Source organism: Melanostigma gelatinosum (genome assembly GCF_949748355.1).
Source record: "Melanostigma gelatinosum genome assembly, chromosome: 6".
NCBI classification, from domain to species: Eukaryota; Metazoa; Chordata; class Actinopteri; order Perciformes; family Zoarcidae; genus Melanostigma; species Melanostigma gelatinosum.
Window position 1 is genome coordinate 24,535,109 of NC_136639.1, and position 21,413 is coordinate 24,556,521.

Genomic DNA, 21,413 nt, shown 5'->3' on the forward strand with positions numbered 1-21,413 from the left:
CACATTCACAGGAACCGTGGGTATAAAGTTCGGAAGCATATGTGGATGAATGACACGTATTGTATAACTGTGCTTGAAATTCCTCCCCTGAATCACTCCTCATCAAGGACACACACATACAATGAGTTTTACCATTGAGATGGAGCACCACAACGGTCACTCATCCTATCTGACACTTAAATCGGTACTGATAACAGCAAGTCTGCTGTTACAAATTTGACATGAGCTTTAAAGCAACATTCTCCCCCAAAAACGTTCAATGTTACTTTAATGCAGCAGGTAGTTTATCATTAGTGTGAATATTGTACAGCTGTACAATACAACGGGGTAAGGCCTTGCTTTGAAAAAATAGAACTACTTTTTAATAAATATGGGTTAGGCCAATAATGCAGCAACAGGCTAATACTGGCCTTTGTTGAAAATGGGTTACAATGGTCCCAGTCTCATGTGATGGAGGATCAGCCTGGTAAAGTTTTAAAAGGGCACTCTACCAATTCATTTTAGTACACATGAAGTTCAGTCCACTTTAAAAATTGAGAAAATACCCCTGATGATGTCGTAGTGTCCGATGATGTCATCTGGGTTTCTCAGCTCGGGCTTCAGACATGTTTTACAAAAAGCCTGCGCAATAAATGTTCAGAGTGTGAAAGACATGGACATTTACCAGGCTGGGAGGGTAATAAAAAGATGCTATCCAGTTGCATCGTGGGAAATGTAGATGATGATCAAGTGTTTTTGAAATGTTACCCATAGATCAGAATGTACTGGAAGTGCAGTACTAAATTGCTGGAGTGCACCTTTCAGTTTTTTAAAATCCTAAAATACACAAAATACACGTAATTTCAACTCTAGCAAAAGTATCCTGATGTTTTAAAATGGATTAGAGATGAATTCTTCACTGAAATGCCACAACACTTTTTTTTACATTCAAACTGAAACAACAATAAGGTGGTGAGGAGAAACAAAAAATAGCTCTAAGGAACGTATCACCTCTACCACTCCGTTGCTACTTTGAGTGATTCAAGTCATAAATGAGAAATTCAAAATTACTCAAATTGCTTTTTTACGGTGTAAAAAGCCTGCGACCTCTCATACGCTGTGGAAAAAAAAAAAAAGATCAGCGGCCAACGGCTCAAGAAAGAACCGCTTGTGTCGGCTCCAGCAGCGTCAAGTGTAATGCTGAAAATGGCATGAAACATGCGTGGACACATCTCTCAGTTCGGCGACAGTTAACTCGAAAGACTATATGAAAATATCGAAGAAAAAAAACCTCCGCTCTTCAGACACACACAAGCTAAAATTCGACATCCCTGACAGTCCGCTGAGGATGACTCAGTGTGGCTATGAAGGCCTTGGATTCTGCTCTACAGTATGTTGCCAACAGCGAGTACAATTATTAATATCAAACAAGGGATTTAACCTGAGGTAATACAACAGTCTGTACGAAATACTAGTACATTTATTTGTTAAAAAGCTGTGTTAAATAGACAACTCTAAATTTGAATAAGTCTAGATTTTCACATGATAGCATGGAGATAGATGCTGGAAATCTATTATCTAAGGCTCCAGTAAGCACTTGTTTATTTACATATAAGCTCTAATCCCCTTGTGAATAATTTCCACACCTGACAAAGAAATGACTTCCATCCTCGAATAAGCCTCCATCTTAAAAGAGCAGATAGGTCGGCTGAAGGCAAAAAAAACAAACAAGGAAAGGAGGAGTCTTTTCTGTTCTCCTTTATCTGACATCCTCTCTGAACTCAGGAATCTAACTCTAGTTAGAATCTTCTGACACATTTAGGCTAGGATGATGAGTCCCTCGCTTCCCGTCCTTTTTCGCATCCCCTTGTCTTTCTCTTTTCTCAGAGAGAAAGGCAGAAAGTGAAAATGGATAAGGGAGGAAAAGTACACGGCTGGCTGAATCTACGAAAGGCCACCCTGTCGCCTCAGAGTGGGGGAAAAAATACCCATGCGCACTGCAAACCGCTCCAGCTCTGCCGCAGAGCCCCGTCCAGGACCCTCCTGAGGTGGGCCCCTTCAACCAAATGCCCTGTCACCTTACAGTAGGCTCAGACGTGAGATAACCGCTTGAAAAGCCAACAGAACACGGTCCAGGTCACAGGAGGTCGTCGTAGTCCAGCAGCTTGGAGTGCTGGCGGCTCTTCCACAGGCGGAACAGACGGAAGTCAAAGTACATCTCGATCATCTGTTTGCCTGCAGCCAGGGGGGACAACACAGAGAAAAGATTCAAGATTACACAACCCTACTGAGAGACCCTGAGCTCACCTAACACAACCCACTATAGCATTCTGTGATTATTATTGTTCTAGACACACTTCTGTCCATTAGTAGTTTGTTACTTTAACCATGTCAGTGTTTTCGCACTGGTCATTTAGGAAGAAGCTCCAGACTCAAGCCCACCTCCTCCGTTGGACCCTTTCCAGTCCCAAATTGGAGAAATAAGTGACGACTGAAATTGTATACTACGCCAGAGATTATTATCAGGACACAATAGACTGTGTTCATTAGTTTGAATAAGCCCCACGGCATCCACCAATAACACCAAGCTAAAATATAACTAACTTATATAGTTAGGTAACATAACGCAGGTTACGTTAGCTAACGTTAGCTAGTTACGCTAATGTTGTTAGCACGCTAACATTAACGTTAATTATCTCTCAATTTCAATTATGATTTTTGCTTCAAACGATTATGGAAACTAGATATAAAAGTGCCACGCTCCTTTTTGTAAGTATTCTCACATTTTGTCTTTATGCCCGGCTTGGCAGGTCATTCAACCTGCGTGTTTAGGATTACATGGTTTACTGGAGGACAAAGTTCTTCATAAATCTAGCCTCTTCATTTTGCTCTCAAAGCGCATCAGATATTAAAAAGTAGGCTACAAAATTGTCTTTCTAAATGCATAATGTTTATGGTATTAAATAATCCTGATCTCAATATTGACCAAAATAATCGTGACTATGATTTTTGCCATAATCGAGCAGCCTAAACTATTACATTTTTTTCCTTGATGTTGTGCCAATATTGGTGTTGGCTTGCTAACGGCATTAGCACAGCTAGCTAACGTCAGCAAACTCATAGTGCACGTCATTTGCTGCATAACGTTACACTTACGTTGAAATATTAAGGTTGTGCTCTTCACCTTGGTGTTATCGGTGAAGGTCGTGGTGTTTGATACAAGGTCTTACATATACACTCAGTAGGATACTTTAACGACTAACACCACAAAACAATAAACTGTGCAATAAAATACAGAGGAATAGAAACTGATTTACTGGTGAGGAAACACATGATTTTCCATCTCAACACAATGGAACGGGGTGATGGAGACGATCCCAGATGAGCCTGTAGCTCTTCAGCTGGAGGCCATTGGATTTACCACAAATCATGTGTACTGCTTATTATTAAGAAGACGCTCACTTCAATACAGCTCATGTTACAGGCATGACACGTGCCTCTATCCCAGGAAACCATGTCTGCTGTGTGTTGTTCCAGTTAGACTTGTTTTCTATTTAGGTTATGATGGTATGTGAGATCAATACAAAAGGTACTCAGTGACCATTAGATTATTGATGGGAATATACGTGTCATCAATTTAGCTGACAATACTGTGATTGTGGCAGGTCAGAGATCTGCGTCACTGAGCTGGCGATCATTTTTTGTCATGGCGTCATCAGTCACAGCATTGGATTTTTTCAAAATAAAGGACATGCTTGCTGATTTTAGGAGGTCATCCATTTGCCCAACATGAAACAGTACTGCTGCTATAATGATATATTACACTTCTAAAGCATGTTACTTATATGTTGGTTCTCTTTGTAGCAAAAACCAGGAGGGTGCGATTAAACCCGTGCTGCTATTGGGGTCTGTGAGTATACTGTTAGCAAACTATGTCAAATAAATAATTTAGATTTTTTGTATATCACTATTGTCTGACGATAATTATATAACATGATCGCAATATTTCCACTACATGATGGGTCGCCAGACAGTCATGGTTCCCAGATGATGAATCCTACTGACTTTGGTGTTTGCATGACCTTTCCTCTAGCGCCACCAGCAGGTTAAAGTGAAAAATATTAACATCTATTGGCTGAATTGTATATAATTTGATCCAATGATTAATTCTAAATTAAATTTAAAACACTTCTTGTGTGTCAGCCTTCAACCTCCCCTAGTCTGCCTAAAATGCTATGGTTAACAAACTTACACTTTTGTAATTCTTCATATATTTTGCTCATGCTGCTACTGTTTCTATTGTGTCTAATGTGTGTGTTTAATTTCCTGTTTGCAATGCTTTGTGTGTCGTTTATCTCACTTCTATATGTTGCTCATTGCTGGTTGTATTTAATGTGCAGCCCTTTGAGGCTTTGTCATATTGATATTGAGCTATAATAAACTTTGACTTGATCACATCCAGCACAGCGATATGAATGAAAAATAATACGTGCTGATTGCTTCTTCATAGGTTGCACGTGTGGAGAGAAACAGCAAGAATGGTGGCTCAACAGAGGATGGGAAAACATATACGGAGAGCGATAATGACATTTTAATAGGAAAATAATTAGCATTGCATCGATAGATGTCGAGAAATTGAGCGATGAGGGATGCCGATTTTACACCTGTATATTTGCTGATGTTCCCTAATGGGCTTTCTCCACGGCTGAGCGGCTCACTGCCATTGATTAATGGCCGCTATTAACATTCAGCGAGCGTACAGGTGAGGCTGCATGTATGTTTTGTGTGTATATATGTTACTGGTTAAGAATAAATGAAGATGGCACACAGCTCAAATTGAAAAGTTTCAGGTTCGCCTGAAAAAAAAGCACTTTTATTGTTATTATTTCTTTGAAGTAATGCAGCTGCAAGTCTAAAACCTCTCCCAAATCATAGCACAATGTGTGAACAGTCTCTGCAAATTTTGACTTTGATAAAGTGAAGCAGAACAAAGTTAGAGAGGTTTTAGTACAGAGAGGTCAGGCGAGGTCAGCCAAATTGTAATTTTGGAAACAGCTGTTCAATTGTAATTTCCTATACTAACTATATATTTCACTTGTTTTATCGCTAATAGTGTCCAATCTATCCAAATACAGCAGTTTGGCATCATTTTGAGAGCCTGAATCCTATCTCTCATCCATGGGATTTTCTCGTCTGAATTCCAGTTGCTCTGTGTCTATGGAGGCCTATCTCAGCCTATCATTGGTCGATTTCAGTCAATGAACCCTCCTTTGACGCGTCAGATTCCATAGAATTGAGGGGGGATGACGTAGGATTGATTGACAGAATCGTTAGCCAGTGGGAATCAATACCGCGCTGTCTCTCGTGATGCGTAAAAACTGATACGCCGAAACTCAAATTGTCCGCCCCTCGCCTCCTGCTTTAGAAAAAGAGCCTGCTTTCCCAGACACAGTTCAATAAGACACAGCATAAACACATGTTCTAGCTCCAGGACTGGGAAAATATGCTTTGTCTTCATCAATATCAGCTCAAGGTGAGGAGCGGTTATGATAATTATCTGTAAAGGGGTTTGTGGTTTTGCTGCTTGTTGGCTGTTTCTCTGTTATGGTTTCACGGAGAGACATTTTGAAGATATCTCCAGAATCTGTGTGTTGTTGGCTTGCATTCTGCTATCTCGGTTTGGCTGGTTAGCCTTTAGCTTTCACGTGGTAGCTCAAACCGGAGTGCGTAGCTCGCGGACTCATGACGAAAAATACGTGATTGATACGTATTATGGTAAATCTTCAAGTTGATTATCATAGTTGTGTAGAATTGTGTTTGGAGTGTGTAAAAAATGGCTTGCATGATATTGTTGTCCATACTTTGTATTTTAATCTGGTAAAAACATGTATCCATGCATTATATTCGCTCTCGATAAGTGCATTTTTTCGACGGTATATGCTACCCCCTCTGGTACCGAGAGCCCCCAAATTTGGGGGCGCAGGGCTTAACAGGACAGCAGGAAATCTAGCACGTGTGAGTTTGCAAGTATTTTGCAGGTGCGCGTGTTGTGCTCTTACCCTCTGCAGACAGCTCTAGTGGGGACTTGAAGTCGACCGAGGAGGGTCTCACCAGCCTCTTCAGAGTCTGAATCAGCTGCGGGGGAGAAAGAGGGAGAGACAGAGAGGAAGAGTTACTAAGAGAGGGACTGCTTCATTCCAAATGCCATCGGGCGTTCTGAAACGGAAAACAAAAACCAACCGGTGTGGGGAGGTCCTGCACCACTTTGATTCTGTGCATTACGGCACTGCAGCTGGAGTGCACGTGAAGAAAAAAGGTCAACGTGCCACTTACACTGCAATAGCTGAGTATAAGTGAAAGGCACTCATGGTAATGTTTTCTGTCCGTATAGAGGCATCCGTGAGAGTGGTTCTGTTTGGGCAGAGCAGCTTCTCACACAGGGAGCTCAACAATTTACCTGTCCATATCAGCTTTCCACGCTGTCTTCTTTTTATAGGATCAGTTGTGCATGTCCATCATGACATCTCTGTAATTATGTCTTATGACTTCATTACTTAATGCTATCACTGACATTAATGCTTTTCTATAACCTATGAAAGAATGATATATTTTCATGCTCTGTTTGAGTTTGACCTCCTAATTTTAAATGTCTTATTATTTGATATTTATATATTTATTTGGCATATTTGATATCGTTTAACTATCTTGTTATTTTTGTCAAATGTTTTGTCTTATTGTGCTTGTATTGTATAATTTCCGTTGATGTACCATGTCGTTTTCAAGGGGGGGCCCTTGAAAACGACATGGTACATGTCAAGGGGTTATTCCTAATAAATAATTTCCATTCCAGTCTTTATATGGCAAAATGTTTTTTTAAGGAATTACCGCCTCACAGTTGTATTCCTCTGCCAACCAGTCAAATAGTAGTTTACATACATGTCAGTCCAGAATGTCATCACTTCATTATTTTATCCTATTAGATATTCATGGCATAATTTGCATTTTCATTCTGAGGTGATGAATTCCCTCAAGGCGTTTCTTGAGATGATATGAAAATGGGACGGACACGAGGTCACAGTGACCTTCACCTTTGACCTCTAAAATCGAATCAGCTCATCCTGGAGTCGATGGATGAATTCCAAGTCTCTTAAGATTGCATACACATTTCTTTCTCAAGGAAACCACGCGAGGGGAGAGGAAGCGAGGGAATATGTTGTTAGAGAAATGATACATCCGTTCCTCTATTGTCGGCTGATCACAGCTTGATCAGCTGCCAGTTGGCTTAAACAGCCGCAGAGACGTTTGATGTCAGTTTGTGTCAGCACACGTGTGCACTGTACAAATACTAGTAGAGAATCACACAGCTATTACTGCCAGAGCAGCAGTGTGTTGTCCCTGTTACCTGTTTAACAAACACCTGCACATGAATTCGCACACAATGCATTCTGTATTTATTATTATATTTTCAACCAGATGATGAATCAGAAAACAAATAAAATGTACATTTTGGGTTCAATCTGTGATCTGTCTTCACTTTGTTATGAATCTCCGGTGATGTTGCGATGTTTCAGATTTATCCTCATCAGCTGCAGCGTCCAATCAAATAAGTGATATCCAATGAGGGGATGTGTCGTCCTTTAAAAGCAGTGGCTGGCCGTGCAATTTATACCTGGGCCTTCTGTGCTGTCCTACTGAGCTACGGTTATTTGTTTCTATTGGTGTAATAATACACGTATTCGTATTAAACCGTTTGGTACGAGGCTTACTAGCCGAACAATACGTTTGAATAATACTAGTGCATTTGGAAAATGCAGAAGCTTAAATTGTGGGAAATATAATAGGCTCGTTCGACATAAGCCAGTACATGTATCCCAGTACATCATTTCAGTTCAGAATCAGAATCAGAACCGTTTATTGTCATTGTATGTTGAACATACAAGGAATTTGACATGACGGGAGGTGCGTACCATTTAACAACAATCAACAACAATCAACAGTGCAAAGTAGAAACAAATTAAATTTACAGAAAATAACATAAAATAAAATATAAAATAAAGTGGAATATAAGATACAGTGAAATATAAAATAAAGTAAAGTAAAGAGCACAAATGAACAGATAACAGGACTATAAACCAGTGAGATGTAAGTGTAGTGTGAAAGTGTCGAGTGTAATGGAAGAGATGTGCGGGGGAGTGACCGGTGGGAATTTGTCCTGGGGAGGACAGAATCAGTGGGGGTCCCGGGCTCTGTTAATGAGCCCGACTGCCGACGGGAAGAAACTGTTCATGTGTCGTGAGGTCTTGGTCCTGATGGACCTCAGCCTCCTACCAGATGGAAGGGGCACAAACAGTTTATGTCCAGGGTGAGAGGGGTCAGCTACAATCCTTCATGCTTGCCTCAGGGTTCTTAAAGTGAACAAGTCCTCGAGGGACGGCAGATTGCAGCCAATCACCCTCTCGGCAGAGCGAATGATGCGTTGCAGTCTGCCCTTGTCCTTGTCTGTGGCTGCAGCGTACCAGACCGTGATGGAGGAGCAGAGGATGGACTCAATGATGGCTCTGTAGAAATGCACCAACATTGTCTTTGGCAGGTTGAATTTCTTCAGCTGCCTCAGGAAGTACATCCTCTGCTGAGCCTTCTTGGTGATGGAGCTGATGTTGAGCTCCCACTTGAGGTCCTGGGATATGATGGAGCCCAGGAAGCGGAAGGAGTCCATCACGTCGACGGGGGAGCCACACAGGGTGATAGGGGCTGGTGGGGCTACGTTCTTCCTGAAATCCACAACCATCTCCACTGTCTTTAGAGCGTTGAGCTCTAGGTTGTTCAGACCGCACCAGGTCACCAGGTGGTCAGTCTCCCACCTGTAGGCAGACTCATCCCCACCAGAGATGAGTCCAATGAGGGTGGTGTCATCCGCGAACTTCAGGAGCTTGGCGGACTGGTGACTGGAGGTGCAGCTGTTGGTGTACAGGGAGAAGAGCAGAGGGGAAAGAACGCAGCCTTGGGGGGAACCGGTGCTGATGGTCCTGGAGGCTGAGACGTGCTTTCCCAGCTTCACGTGCTGCTTCCTGTCAGACAGGAAGCCTGTGATCCACTTGCAGGTGGAGTCGGGCACTTGCAGCTGGGAGAGCTTGCTATGCAGCAGAGACGGGATGATGGTATTGAAAGCAGACCTGAAGTCCACAAACAGGATCCTGGCATAGGTTCCTGGGGAGTCCAGATGCTGGAGGATGAAGTGAAGGGCCATGTTGACTGTGTCATCTACAGATCTGTTGGCTCTGTAGGCGAACTGCAGGGGGTCCAGGAGTGGGTCGGTGAGGGTTTTTAGGTGGGACAGGACAAGGCGCTCAAAAGACTTCATGACCACAGAGGTCAGGGCGACGGGCCTGTAGTCATTAAGTCCTGTGATCCTTGGTTTTTTAGGGACGATGGTGGAGGCCTTGAAGCAGGCTGATACGTGGCATGTCTCCAGGGAGGTGTTGAAAATGTTTGTAAACACCGAATACTTCTGAATACTTCAGGGTGGAGGGGGAGACCAAGTCTGGGCTGGCTGCTTTGCGGGGGTTCTGTTTTTTTAAAAGCCTATTTAGAAGAGAGAGTCGTCACTGGGGGTGGGGGAGCACTGGAATGGGTGGTACAGAGGCATGGGCCCCTGCTGAGCTGGGGGAGGGGGGGCTGGTGGTCTGGTGTTGGTTGATGGGGCTGTGGGGGATGGAGTCAGGACTGTCCCATTGTCTTTCAAAGTGACAGTAGAACTCGTTCAGCTCGTCTGCCAGGCGGAGGTCGTTCATGGAGTGGGGGGTCTTCGGCTTGTAATTGGTAATCTGTCTGAGACCTCTCCAGACAGAAGCAGAGTCATTGGCTGAGAGCTGATGTTGCAGTTTCTCAGAGTACAGTCGTTTAGCATCTCTCACCGCCTTGCTAAACCTGTATTTTGACTCTTCATACAAGTCCTTGAACTCCTAAAAGCCTGATCTTTCTGCAGCCGTAGCTGTCTGAGTTCTGCTGTGAACCAGGGTTTGTCATTGTTATAACTCACCCTGGTGCTTGTTGGAACACAGCTGTCCTCACAGAAGCTGATATATGAAGTTACAGCCTCTGTGTACTCATCCAGACTGTTGGTAGCAGTCCTGAATACATCCCAGTCTGTACAGTCCAAGCACGCCCGAAGATCCTCTAGAGCAGGGGTTCTTAACCTTTTTGACCTCGGGGCCCAACTTTTCAAGTACAAAGTGTCCCGGGGCCCACTCTGACTATATGCATCAAAAGTGTCAGACAACCTGTAGGTCATACAGAAACAGAGCAGTGGGCCTTTGGAGTCAGTAACAATTGAAGATTTTTGTCCGCATAAAATAAAAAAGTATCTTTCAGTATAAATAACTGCCGGTGGCTGTATCTGTACAGGTAAATGACAGCATAGGGCTATAACTACACTATCAGTGAACAACTGCCTCACATTTGAAGAAGATTGGACAAAGTATGACCATTCTACAGTGTTTCTTCCATGAAGAGATCCAGGCGGAGCTCTAAAAGGACATTTGGAGACCCAAATGGACACATGGTAACCAAATGATGTTCTGACACACTAAAGGTGTTTCTCCCTTTATATTTTGATATTATATTATTTTCCTTTTATTTTTAGCCTTTGCAAATTGCAAAAACTATATAATATAAGGTTGAAGACGTGGTATGTAAGTAGCGGACTTGCTGTGCGTAATGGCTGCGACCGAGCGCACGGCCGAGTATGCGGGTAGCTCATTTACGCAGAGGTTATACGTTGGTTTACGGCTTATGTAGGAGGAACATAAGGTTTGTAATATAAGTACTAGCGTTTTCTGAAGCCACTAGCTCCATGGTAACATCTGCTAGTGTAACATAGTTGAAGAGGTTCAGGTTAAATCCCGCTAAATGGGAAAAGTCCGCCACCTGCTATTGTAAATGTGTACCTGCACTGAATATCCCCAAAGGACTATGAGGTAATCTAGACACAAAGGACTATGGGTAATCCTGAACGCAACAGAGGATTTACTGAAGGTAACGGGTCCGTGAATGTCCGTGGACAATATAATGTTAACTAACTTTAAAAGTACACAAGAGTTGAGCTGGCTTTATTTTGTTGAACGTTATTTGTCTTAGATAATATTCGCCATGTTTTTATTAAGTTAACTATACGTTTTTTTATGTGTTTTATTGCCAGTAAAAATGTCACCAATACAGCTAACGTTAGCTAATACTAACTTGATGTCGTCTTTCTAGACAGAGCATGCGCAGTTGTCCGCAAGATGACCCATTCTTCCATGTTGTCCTTTGTCATAAATGCAGATGTGGAATAAACCTGCTGTTACCACAAGCCTGACCAGCCCGAGAGATTAATTTAGCCAGGAGACATCTTCACAGAGGTTACACGAGCACATTGTTGGGCCTGTAATGTGTATTTTTCCGTCGAAATGCTGCAAGATCCGACTTGCAGCGATTATGTCAACTTTGTGTGTGTTTGGGCTCCTTTTGTGAAAAATCCATAAGAAATGAAAGAAAATCTATGTTTTCTTTGCAAAGATGAGGATTTTGGGCATGCTGGGATACCAAACACGGCCATGTTTTGTGACGTAGTTTGTGTTTATCTAGAGGCCTGTCAGACCTGATGACACGTCCTCCTCCCCCCTCTTGTTCCACCTCGTCGCCCCTGTCCCTCCTCTCAGTCCCTGTCTCAGTACACTGCCAGCTGTCGTGCCATCCGACATGGAGCCCAGCGGCCAAACGGCATTTGCAGGTTTCATCTCCAGGAGCTTACGCAGTACATCCGTCAAGTTCAAAGTGGAATGATTTTTTAAAATGTCCTTTTTTTATGCTTTTTGGTTTTCTTCTTTTATTGAAAGGATTTCTCAGAGTTTCAACATAAACATGTCTACATTTATGGGCAGTTCAAAAGAGGGGAAAGGAGACGGCTTCAGACGCGTTTGCAACCGAAAAGTAGCTACTATCATAATTCATCATCTCACTGCGTGAAGGATGCATTTCAACTTTTTTTACATGACAGAAAATGTTGAAAACTATTTGGTCATATTTTGCGAAAGTATCTTTTTGCTAAAACGTGCAAGATTGAAGTTATTCCTTGAGAGAAACTATGAGCTAATTTCTGAAGATTTCGAGGCCCACTTTCCTTTAATACCTGGAACATCTTCAGTTGCTGGAACATGTACACTTGTTTTCAGTCCTTTTTCGTTCTATACGGTACAGTTTCTTTTTTTCAAGGTTTTGTTCCCTTTGTGATATTATCACTGTGTCATTTTGGGAAGCTTTATTTTCTTTCTTGCCAAGAGTGAGGTGAGAAGATTGATATCACTCTTGTGTGTGTGCGCTAAATATGAAAGCTGGTTCGCTTCGCATAAAACACTGGAAACCGCTAGCTAAGCTCTGACTGAAGGAAACAAAATCTGCCTTCCAGCGCCGATTGTTTCATCTGTGGGGGTTTTACATGGGGGTTGTATTGCTTCTCTTATCATCACTGAGAGGTTGCCAGGCAACCAGCCGGTCTTTATAATGTTGTATCTCTTACCATTTGGAGGATGACATATATTTAAGCCATACAAATAAAAATAAACAGGTGGGAAGAAAAAAACAATAATTTGTGAGAGAAGAATCTGTCATCCATCATATTGTAAGTGAACTGATAATATTACAGCTCTGAAGGTGGACCAGGCTTATGGCATGCATATGGTCTGCTGATGATAATGGGGGAACTGAACACAGATGGGGGTGGTGAGCAGAACTGGAGCTCAGTAAGAAGCTGGGGTCTGGGGTCAACGCCCAAGGAGCCCGTCTGGTGACATTTGGGATTTATTTTCGTCTTTGACTTCATGATATATATTTCTTTTCTAACAAATGTCCCCAGGTGGGCTCCGCAGAAACCAGTTGAGGTGTCGGAGGAAAGGAGGTGGAGGGTGTTAACAGGAATGTCATCATGTACCTAAATACCACGTTTGCCTTTAATTTGTTTTTGTAGTTATACTGTGAACATAAGGCAGGGGTCCCTAACAGGCGGAGCGCGGTCTGGGTCCAGACCCAGACGCCGTTGTATTCCGACCTGCAACCCGCTGGAAAATTGAGAATCATTACATTTTGACGGAACTTCTTTTGACGCTTCTTTAGCGTTTCTAGACTTTAAGGCACTCATTCAGCGGTTCAGGAAACACACCGACCAATTGCATGTGTCATTTGCATCACGGGATGCTACTCAGCTCATCAAATATGTGCATTCCAAAAAGCATTGCGGCTTGAGTGAGATTTACACACATAGGAGAGGGACGGGGAGAGAGGCCGAGTAGTTGGAGAAGTACGTGAGTCAGAGAAGTTATTTCACATGGTGTTCTCTAAAAAGAGAAAAGTAGTCAGTGAGACCAGAGTCTTTAACCAAGAATGGACAGACTCTTAGAAGTTAATTCTGCCAATGGACAGTTCAAAACCAGTATGTCTCATATGTTCAGAGACTGTAATGATTATTAAAAGCGGTAATGTGAAGCACCACTATGAGACAAAGTATAACTCTGTTTAGCAAACGTACCCACTCAAATCCAAGAAAAAGACACAGAAAATAAACAATCTACGAGTCCAATATGATCAGAATCCGAACACATGAATTCACTGTCCAAAAATGATGATAACAGAGAGGAATAGAGCTGAAACAAGTGATTTTAATAATCACAGATAAAGTCCCTGCACACAATTTTCTCTTTTTAGAAGATGAGAAAAATACAATATTATGGTTTTCTTGGTTGATGATATTGTTCAATTGAACTTTCTTCATTTGATTTGACAAACAGACTGCTAGCTGATACAACTGCTAGCATCAATATGTATGGACGTATGTATTAAATCATAACGCCAGTTCGACATCATTTTACGGAACCTTTGCTTGAGGAAATCCTCGAACTGGACCTTGTTGAATTAATTGAATAGCCTGAATGTATGGGGTCTAAAGCTTTTAAAATTGGAGTAACCACCATATAGTCGATCAAGAATAGTGTTAAATTTGTTAAGAAAAAACTGAATATACTTGGGGGTTTTTTTCCATGAAGAGAGCCCGGTTCGTCTCATACAGAGGTTTAAGGGTATCAGACACTGAAGGGCACAGGCCAAGTGGCAGTATTTGAGTTTTGAGTGAGAAAAGGTTGCCAATACCAGCTTGATTGACACTACAGACAACTACAATCTGCAGCGGATTTTTTAAATCCTTTTTTAAAGAAAACACATTCCTACATGTACATGTATGTATTTGCAGGGTGAGATGGCTGGTAGAGCTGAGAGGACTGATGCTGGGTGGAGTGGAGCGAGCATCATCTGAAGGTAGCTCAGCCAGTCAGTCCATCTATTAATAGCGGCTGTCCAGCTGAGCTTGCAGCAGCGCAAACAGGCAGCAGCCTCCCTGCTATCCCCTATGTGACTTGTACTGAATCACTGTGGAGAAGATGCCAAATGTCACAGAGCGCTGCTGGGACTTCTTAACCGGGCACAAGGAAACTATGGCTGTTGGAAATGTGCAACCATGTTTCGAGGGAAACAATTTTTTCTCGGGTAACGGTTGCAGTTTAAACGCGCAGTTAACAATGTTAATTAAAAAAGATATGTGCTTGGTTATGTTAAGGCAACAAAATTACTTGATTATGTTAAGTAAAATATCATGATCGGGGTTAAAGTTTAAGTTAGTTTGTTACGTCCTTTAAAACAATTTAATCTTGACTTCTGGTGTCACGCAGCACTTGAATCTTGGTCTCCTGGGTGAAAGTCCTGTTTGTTCGACCCTTTCCTCCACCAAGATTTCTTCTTCATGTGGACTTCCACGAACTATGATTGGAAACGTGTTTATGTTCATTAAAAAATGTTTTCCTACGAAACATAATTGACGTAATTTGTTGTATGGGAACATCATTTTTAGGAAACCACGCTGAAATGTGCTACATGCAGCATTTAATACCGTATTAGTGGCCTTTGTGTAGCTCAACTGTGAAGGGGAACCAGTTTTATCTGAAAGAGGCTTGAATTTGAGACACCTTGTTTTCTGATGCGCTCCCAGTTGCTCTGTAAATATTTTGTGACAACATTATACTATTAACACAAACTCAATACGTCCTGTATGTGCTTCAAATTAAAAACCCTGTAGTGTTAAACATATTAAATTATGAATATCAATCTAATTCTCTATTACTAACATACGACAGACTTTTAAGATCAGTGTTGTGTTGTTTTTTTTCCTCTGGAAGTGTCTTGACCGCCCTTATAGCTTCACACTGCATTAAACACTTCATTCCTAAGCATCAAGGTCAAGAGGTACACAAGCATACAATATGCATGACACGGCCGTTACCCTGCACCTTTCTCTGATATCTCACGACTATTTTCAAATGCAGGCGCTTTTGTAACATTGGTAAAAGAAGCTCCACATTTTGACCACCCGAGTGCAGAACAAGGGCTGGTACAGCGGTAAGCAATCACAGGAAGCAGAAGTACAAGTTGTTCAAGATGGGGCCGAATGAGAAAGTATGAATATTTCAGTGTGTGTGGGCACGTTCCTGTGCATACGCTGTATGCGAGTGTGGCTGCATATAGCAAGAGTGTATCAGTGTCAGTGGGGGTGGAAGGGGGTCGTGGCAGGGCCACCGGAAGAGGCATGAGAGTGTTTCCAAACATGTGAGCTTGTAATTGCAGCGGGGCCGAGTGGCTTTAGCCTAATTGAGTGGGTGTCAAGGAGTCTATTCTCCCTGTCATTCCAAAGTGCTGTGTGTGTGTGTGTGTGTGTGTCCTTCCCCTTGCCTGTGCTCGACAGCCGGATCAGAGCTGCAGCCAGGCAGCAGAAGGTCGTGGTTGAGGCATAACTCATATACTTGTTCCAATGATTAAAAAACAATCTTTATCTTTCATATGCACAAAAAACTGCTCCCTCTGTCTCGAAGAACAGAGTGTTTCAATGATTTATCTGCAAGGTTCTATACACAGCATATGCCTTTGTGTATGTGTGTGTGTGTGTGTGTGTGTGTGTGTGTGTGTGCATATTTGAGATTTTGTGCTGCATGTAGACATTTAAGTGAACTTTTGCACTAACTAGAGGAGTGTGGAAGTCTTCGTTTGTTCTCCCGGCTTGTCACGACAACAAAATGGACGACTACCTTTTCTCCATTAGCACTACCCAGCACATAGCAGCCCATGATGTGGATGAGGTTGGGCTTCGGGTTCAGCTTGCTCATCAGCCTGCCGAGCCGCCGCCAGAACCTGGGAGAGAACGAGAGGTTACGGGAAACGACAACTAATGGGCGAGTTGGTAAGAAGGTTAGGGTTAGATTGGAATGATTAGATTAATTTATGGTTAAAGATTTACATCAAATGCTTTTACACCACCTGCAATCATTCAAATGTAATATCTATACGTGAAAAGGTAAAAGGAACGCATATTTTTTTAATCATGCATGTTAACGCTATGAGTCTGTATCATAATGAAAGAGTTATAAAAACGAATCCCCGCAGATCTCTGGTTACACCCACAGAATGAAGTCTTACTGGATCATGTCGTCTTCCTTCTCCACCTTTGCAAAGGTGGCCACTTTGTTCTTCAGCAGGTACAGATGGCCTGGACCTCCCTATGGAAAGGTGCTTGTGTTACTGTGGATTGTTAGGTATGAAAGTCACCTCATTCCTTCATGTGCAGTAGAATTAGTTTGAAGTACTGACGGTTGTGGTAGAAATTGTGTGGAACACTTTTGACCAGAGAGGAGTTTAAAAAAAATGACACCAGAAAATCAAAACTTTAACATAGAAAATGTATTTTTGTCACCCTCGCAAGCAATTCAGTATAATATATATATATATATATATATATATATATATATATATATATATATATATATATATATATATATATATATATATATATATATATATATATATCTACATATACATATATACACATATACATACATATATATATACACACATATACACACACGTATATACACACACACACACACACACACACACACGGGTTCGGTACGATACAGTGGAGCCACGGTTCGGTACATTTCGGTACAGTAGAAATCTATAAATGCCAGAGAAATGTAATTGATTTTAAAATATATTTATTCATTACAACTAACATCATAAAGTTATTCTTTGACTTTGAACAATGATGGAACTATACCTGAGTGACCCATCTTCTGGGGTGTCTTCTCAGCAACACATAAGCATAAAAAACAAAAACTGCTCCTTAATGTTATGTAGTATTGTTACTTACATATTGCTTACATCTTGTGTTGTTACTTACATCTTGCAAAAGAGATTTTTAATCAAAAAATATTTTTTTATTTTTTCATTTTTTTAAAATTTATTCAAACGTATTAGGTTCGTCATGCGTACCGAACCGTGAGCTTCGTACCGAACGGTTCAATACGAATACGCGTATTGTTACACCCCTAATATATATATGTACATATATAATTATTTATTTATAACTATATATCCATTTCCCAGACAGGTGCTTCATGTCCCTCGCTCCCGTAACTGTCCGTGCTGGATCTGTCCCCGTTGTTTTAAGTTATAAGCAGGACTGCATCCAGCTAGCCAAACCTGTCTGATGTACAGCTACTGGAGAAGCTTCGCATGTACTGCTTCCCTTTGTGGGGTCAGGTTGATCTGATATCAGCTCTTTCACCTGGAGTTTCTCCACAAAAGTTCTCCTCTCAAACGGGTCTTGGAGGAGAAGTGCTCGCGCTGGCACTCGCCTGTAGACACTACTCCTGACGAGAACGCGCAGCTTGGGGCAGAACGAATTCTGGCCATCGCTGAATGTATTTGAGGACGCTAATTGGCTAAATTGTATGTCACTTATTTATATCTTTAATGTAATGTAGAGTTTGTTTTAGCAGATCCAGCCAGAAACTTTGGTCTTTAGCAGTGGCGGCTGGCCAATAGAGGGCGCTAGGGCCCCCCCTTGAGCCACAAAAATAAATTTAAAAAAAGTAAAATAAATGATATGTTAGTTTTTGAAATATGGAATGCACCCAGTAATATTTGTAAAATATGATATCTAAAATATATGCTTTTCCTCCTCTCCGCCTGTCTGCACGTCTCAGCAGAGCTGGGGCGCTGGAGAATCTGCCCACAGGAGGCGGGTCTATGAAGCAGTTTAGCCAATTGCTGATTAAGGAAGGATCAGATCGTCCTGGGTGTACAATCCCCCACCTCTCTTTAGCCTTAGAAGAAAAGCGACGTCACACCCTGATTGGCCTAGAGGGGAAATGCACCAAGCTGCTGTCAATTGTTAATGAGCAGCCAGTCCCCACACCCTGCATAACAGGTGATCTGAAAAATCCTCCAATCAACTCAGGGGAGTTGTCACATTCTGCGAAAATAAATTGAGAAACGAATAAGGGGCCGTTGCATTTGGCTGTTATTTGATATCAATTATACCTAATCTATTTCATCAAGGCAGCAGGAGACGTGTTGCTTTATTCATCAGGACTGTGAATGAGTGCAGCATGCAGGTGGGAATCACATCAACAAAAATAGTATTACAACTCAGCTCATTATGATGAAATGTTATTTCTTAATTTTACAATAATGTGTTTTATGATTAATTTTGATTTCACTAGAGGCGTTTATATTTCAAAAATTCCCTTTGTCAAAAGTCTGTTTTATTTATTTCATAATGGCATTTTTTGTAATTCAGTAATAATAATATTTTGTTATGTTTTATTTTGTGTCACTTTTCATGACAGTGGTGTTGTCACCACCACCTCACCCATGACATCAGCCAATCACAATCCTCCTGACTCCCCGAACATCACTACCAGTTTACAAGAGGCCTAAATGTTATACGTTGGCCTGTAGATCTATTAAAAGCTAAAGTGAATGGAATGGATTTTGTTTCTTATTTAAGCTGCCAAATGAAAATATTGATCACAAATTAATACATAAAACATATTGGTGTCTTTAGCAGCTGATATGAGTCTATCCCTTAATCCATAACTACTCGTTGGACAGAAGTAATCTGACTGATTGAGAGCCAAATCTAATTTATAGGACAACGTGTCAATGATGTCATGATATTGCCCCGTCTTTGCGGTCACTCACCTGACAGAAAATGAGCATGTTCCAGATTTTACAGCCTTTCCTGTAAGCAGTCAGCTTCTTCTCGATCTCCTCTGGGCAAGGGACAAGCAAAGAGAACGAGAGAGAGAGAAAGGTGTCACTTTTCCCACTCAGCCGTAATGATGAGACACATAAATTGGCTGTCTATCCACACACACACACACACACGCACACACACACACGCACGCACGCACACACACACACACAATGAGTCATCTCTGCCCCAAGCTGAAACTTATTCCACCCTCATCTTTTCGACTTTTACACTGGGAGAGTTATTTTCACTCGAGAGCTAATAATAAAAAGAAGGAAAAAAACACAGATGTCACACTCACCGAGGATGTCGTCAAACGTGGCATGTTCATGGTCCTTGGAAGGGAAGATTAAAACAGAATTATTGTTTCATTTAACCCTACTGACCAGAAACTGAATCAAATTGAATGAAACTGTTTATTTTCTACACAGCCATTAATCAGATATAATTTCGACATTATTCTACGAGTTCGGATTTTACTCATTCACAATTACAGTACATTAGCTTTTTGAAGAGTGACTAACAACAACAGCAGAAAGAACTTTTTTTCCTCAATCATCAACATTACATCCCTATATCCTAGAACACTGGATCCTAACGTCCAATCACACCCTGACCCTACACTCTCCCTCTACCCACTTCCACACCGTTTTGTACGGTTTCATGGAGGGTCCGCCATATAAAGTGCCATCGCAAACCAATAACAGGGTGTGGGAGTGGGTAACAAAAGCCTCCAACAGTGAGGCTACATTGGTACTGACACAACCAGCTGACCGTTTGGTTGCATTAAATATTGTTTAATACATTTAATACTGTATATAATACTGTACAGGTTGCTGAACTTAACTCAAATATATCTAGAAACTCTAGAAAACGGTAGATGTGTTGATTTGAAAAGTATTCATATACAACATATGTTTATTATTTTTTGCCCCTGTCGACAGCTACAATCCTATACATTATATCTTGTGCAATATTGACTGACAGTACAATCATTATGTGTAATAATTCAACTGGTTAATACCGTGGTTTACTCTGCAATTAACACATATTATTTATACTTTACAATAAAACTAATATTCTTATGTTTTCATAATATTCTTTCAGGGATAGGAAGTTGGCCTAAGAGTCTAAAGCCATGCTAGTGACTGTGTGATGCTGAGCTAAATGCTAACAGGCAGATATTTGTATGTATGATGTGTATTATTTTATGTTTGTCAACATACTAGCATTTGCTTATTTCTTCTAAGTACAGCTGAGGCTGATGGGATTGTGATTCGTTTTGGAGGTATTTTTGAGGTATTTGATCATATTGGTATCTGGTGACCATGATTTTCTCTTCCAAATTTGATGGCAATTCATCAAATGGTTGTTGAGACATTTCAGTCCGGACTGAACCAAAAGACCGACATAACCATTGTTAGAATGGTTAGAAACGTTGGTACACCACTGCCCTAGAATGATATAATTACTTTATTATGAGTTTGGCAATGCTCGAGAGGATTTCGCATCTCACTAAAAAAGGCCAAGTGCTCTGTTCTCTTTCCTGGAGAAAAACACTAGCCACAGATTGTCTTTATATTTCCATGTGAACAGACAAAGAACAGGGTGCCAGTTAGCAGACCATCTAAGCCAATGAGTCTGTATATCTCTTCAGACAGACACCATCTCACGAGAGTGACTGACAGTGTTCTTCTTCACTCATACGAAAATGAACCCTGCCTTCTTGACTGAATGAATTTATCACTCACTGGGCTAAAGTTGGTCTTCGCTTCTGATTGTCAAACTGGAAAAAAACAACTTCTTGCAATTTTTATCCACTTTCACCTCAGCTATTCAGTGAAATCTGAGGTATCCACGCCATTTAAACGCCATTTAAACACCATTTAAACGCCATTTAACTCGTAGTTTGATGATTGCAACAGATAAATCGTATGGATATCAATCATGGCTTGCTTGATGGCTTCGCAAGTGGTCTTTGTGATTCTTCACAGTTCCTTTTGTTTGCCCTCTGGCGTTTCAGAAAAGAATGGTGAGTAGCATCACGTGAGAGGTTTTACCAACTCAATTTAAAGCTACAGGGCATAGACAATACAGTTCAATTCATTTTTCAAAAGCTTTTTGTTATGTATTTTATTTTTTTTTATGTAGAAATGAGAGAGGAAAATGTATTTATTATTAGAGTATGTATTATCTGAAATTAGTCCAGATCAATTTGAAAACTGACAAAAACTTTCTTTATTTGATTGGACAGTTGTTGACAACA

The 21,413-nt window shown here is 41.2% G+C and overlaps 1 protein-coding gene across 1 annotated transcript in view; it reads right to left on the minus strand.

Moving 5' to 3' along the window:
• Positions 1–2,116: 2,116 nt before the first annotated feature.
• The window catches only part of nsmfb (NMDA receptor synaptonuclear signaling and neuronal migration factor b), a gene marked incomplete at its 3' end in the record, with an annotated part of 48,618 nt that continues 29,321 nt past the window's right edge, over positions 2,117–21,413 (minus strand). The window contains exons 10-15 of the mRNA XM_079270461.1: positions 19,449–19,482; positions 19,096–19,166; positions 16,528–16,607; positions 16,140–16,242; positions 6,039–6,114; positions 2,117–2,214 (exon numbers count right to left, since the gene is read on the minus strand). Of these exons, the coding sequence (XP_079126587.1) occupies positions 2,117–2,214; positions 6,039–6,114; positions 16,140–16,242; positions 16,528–16,607; positions 19,096–19,166; positions 19,449–19,482 (462 nt within the window). The remainder of the gene's footprint in view (positions 2,215–6,038; positions 6,115–16,139; positions 16,243–16,527; positions 16,608–19,095; positions 19,167–19,448; positions 19,483–21,413) is intronic.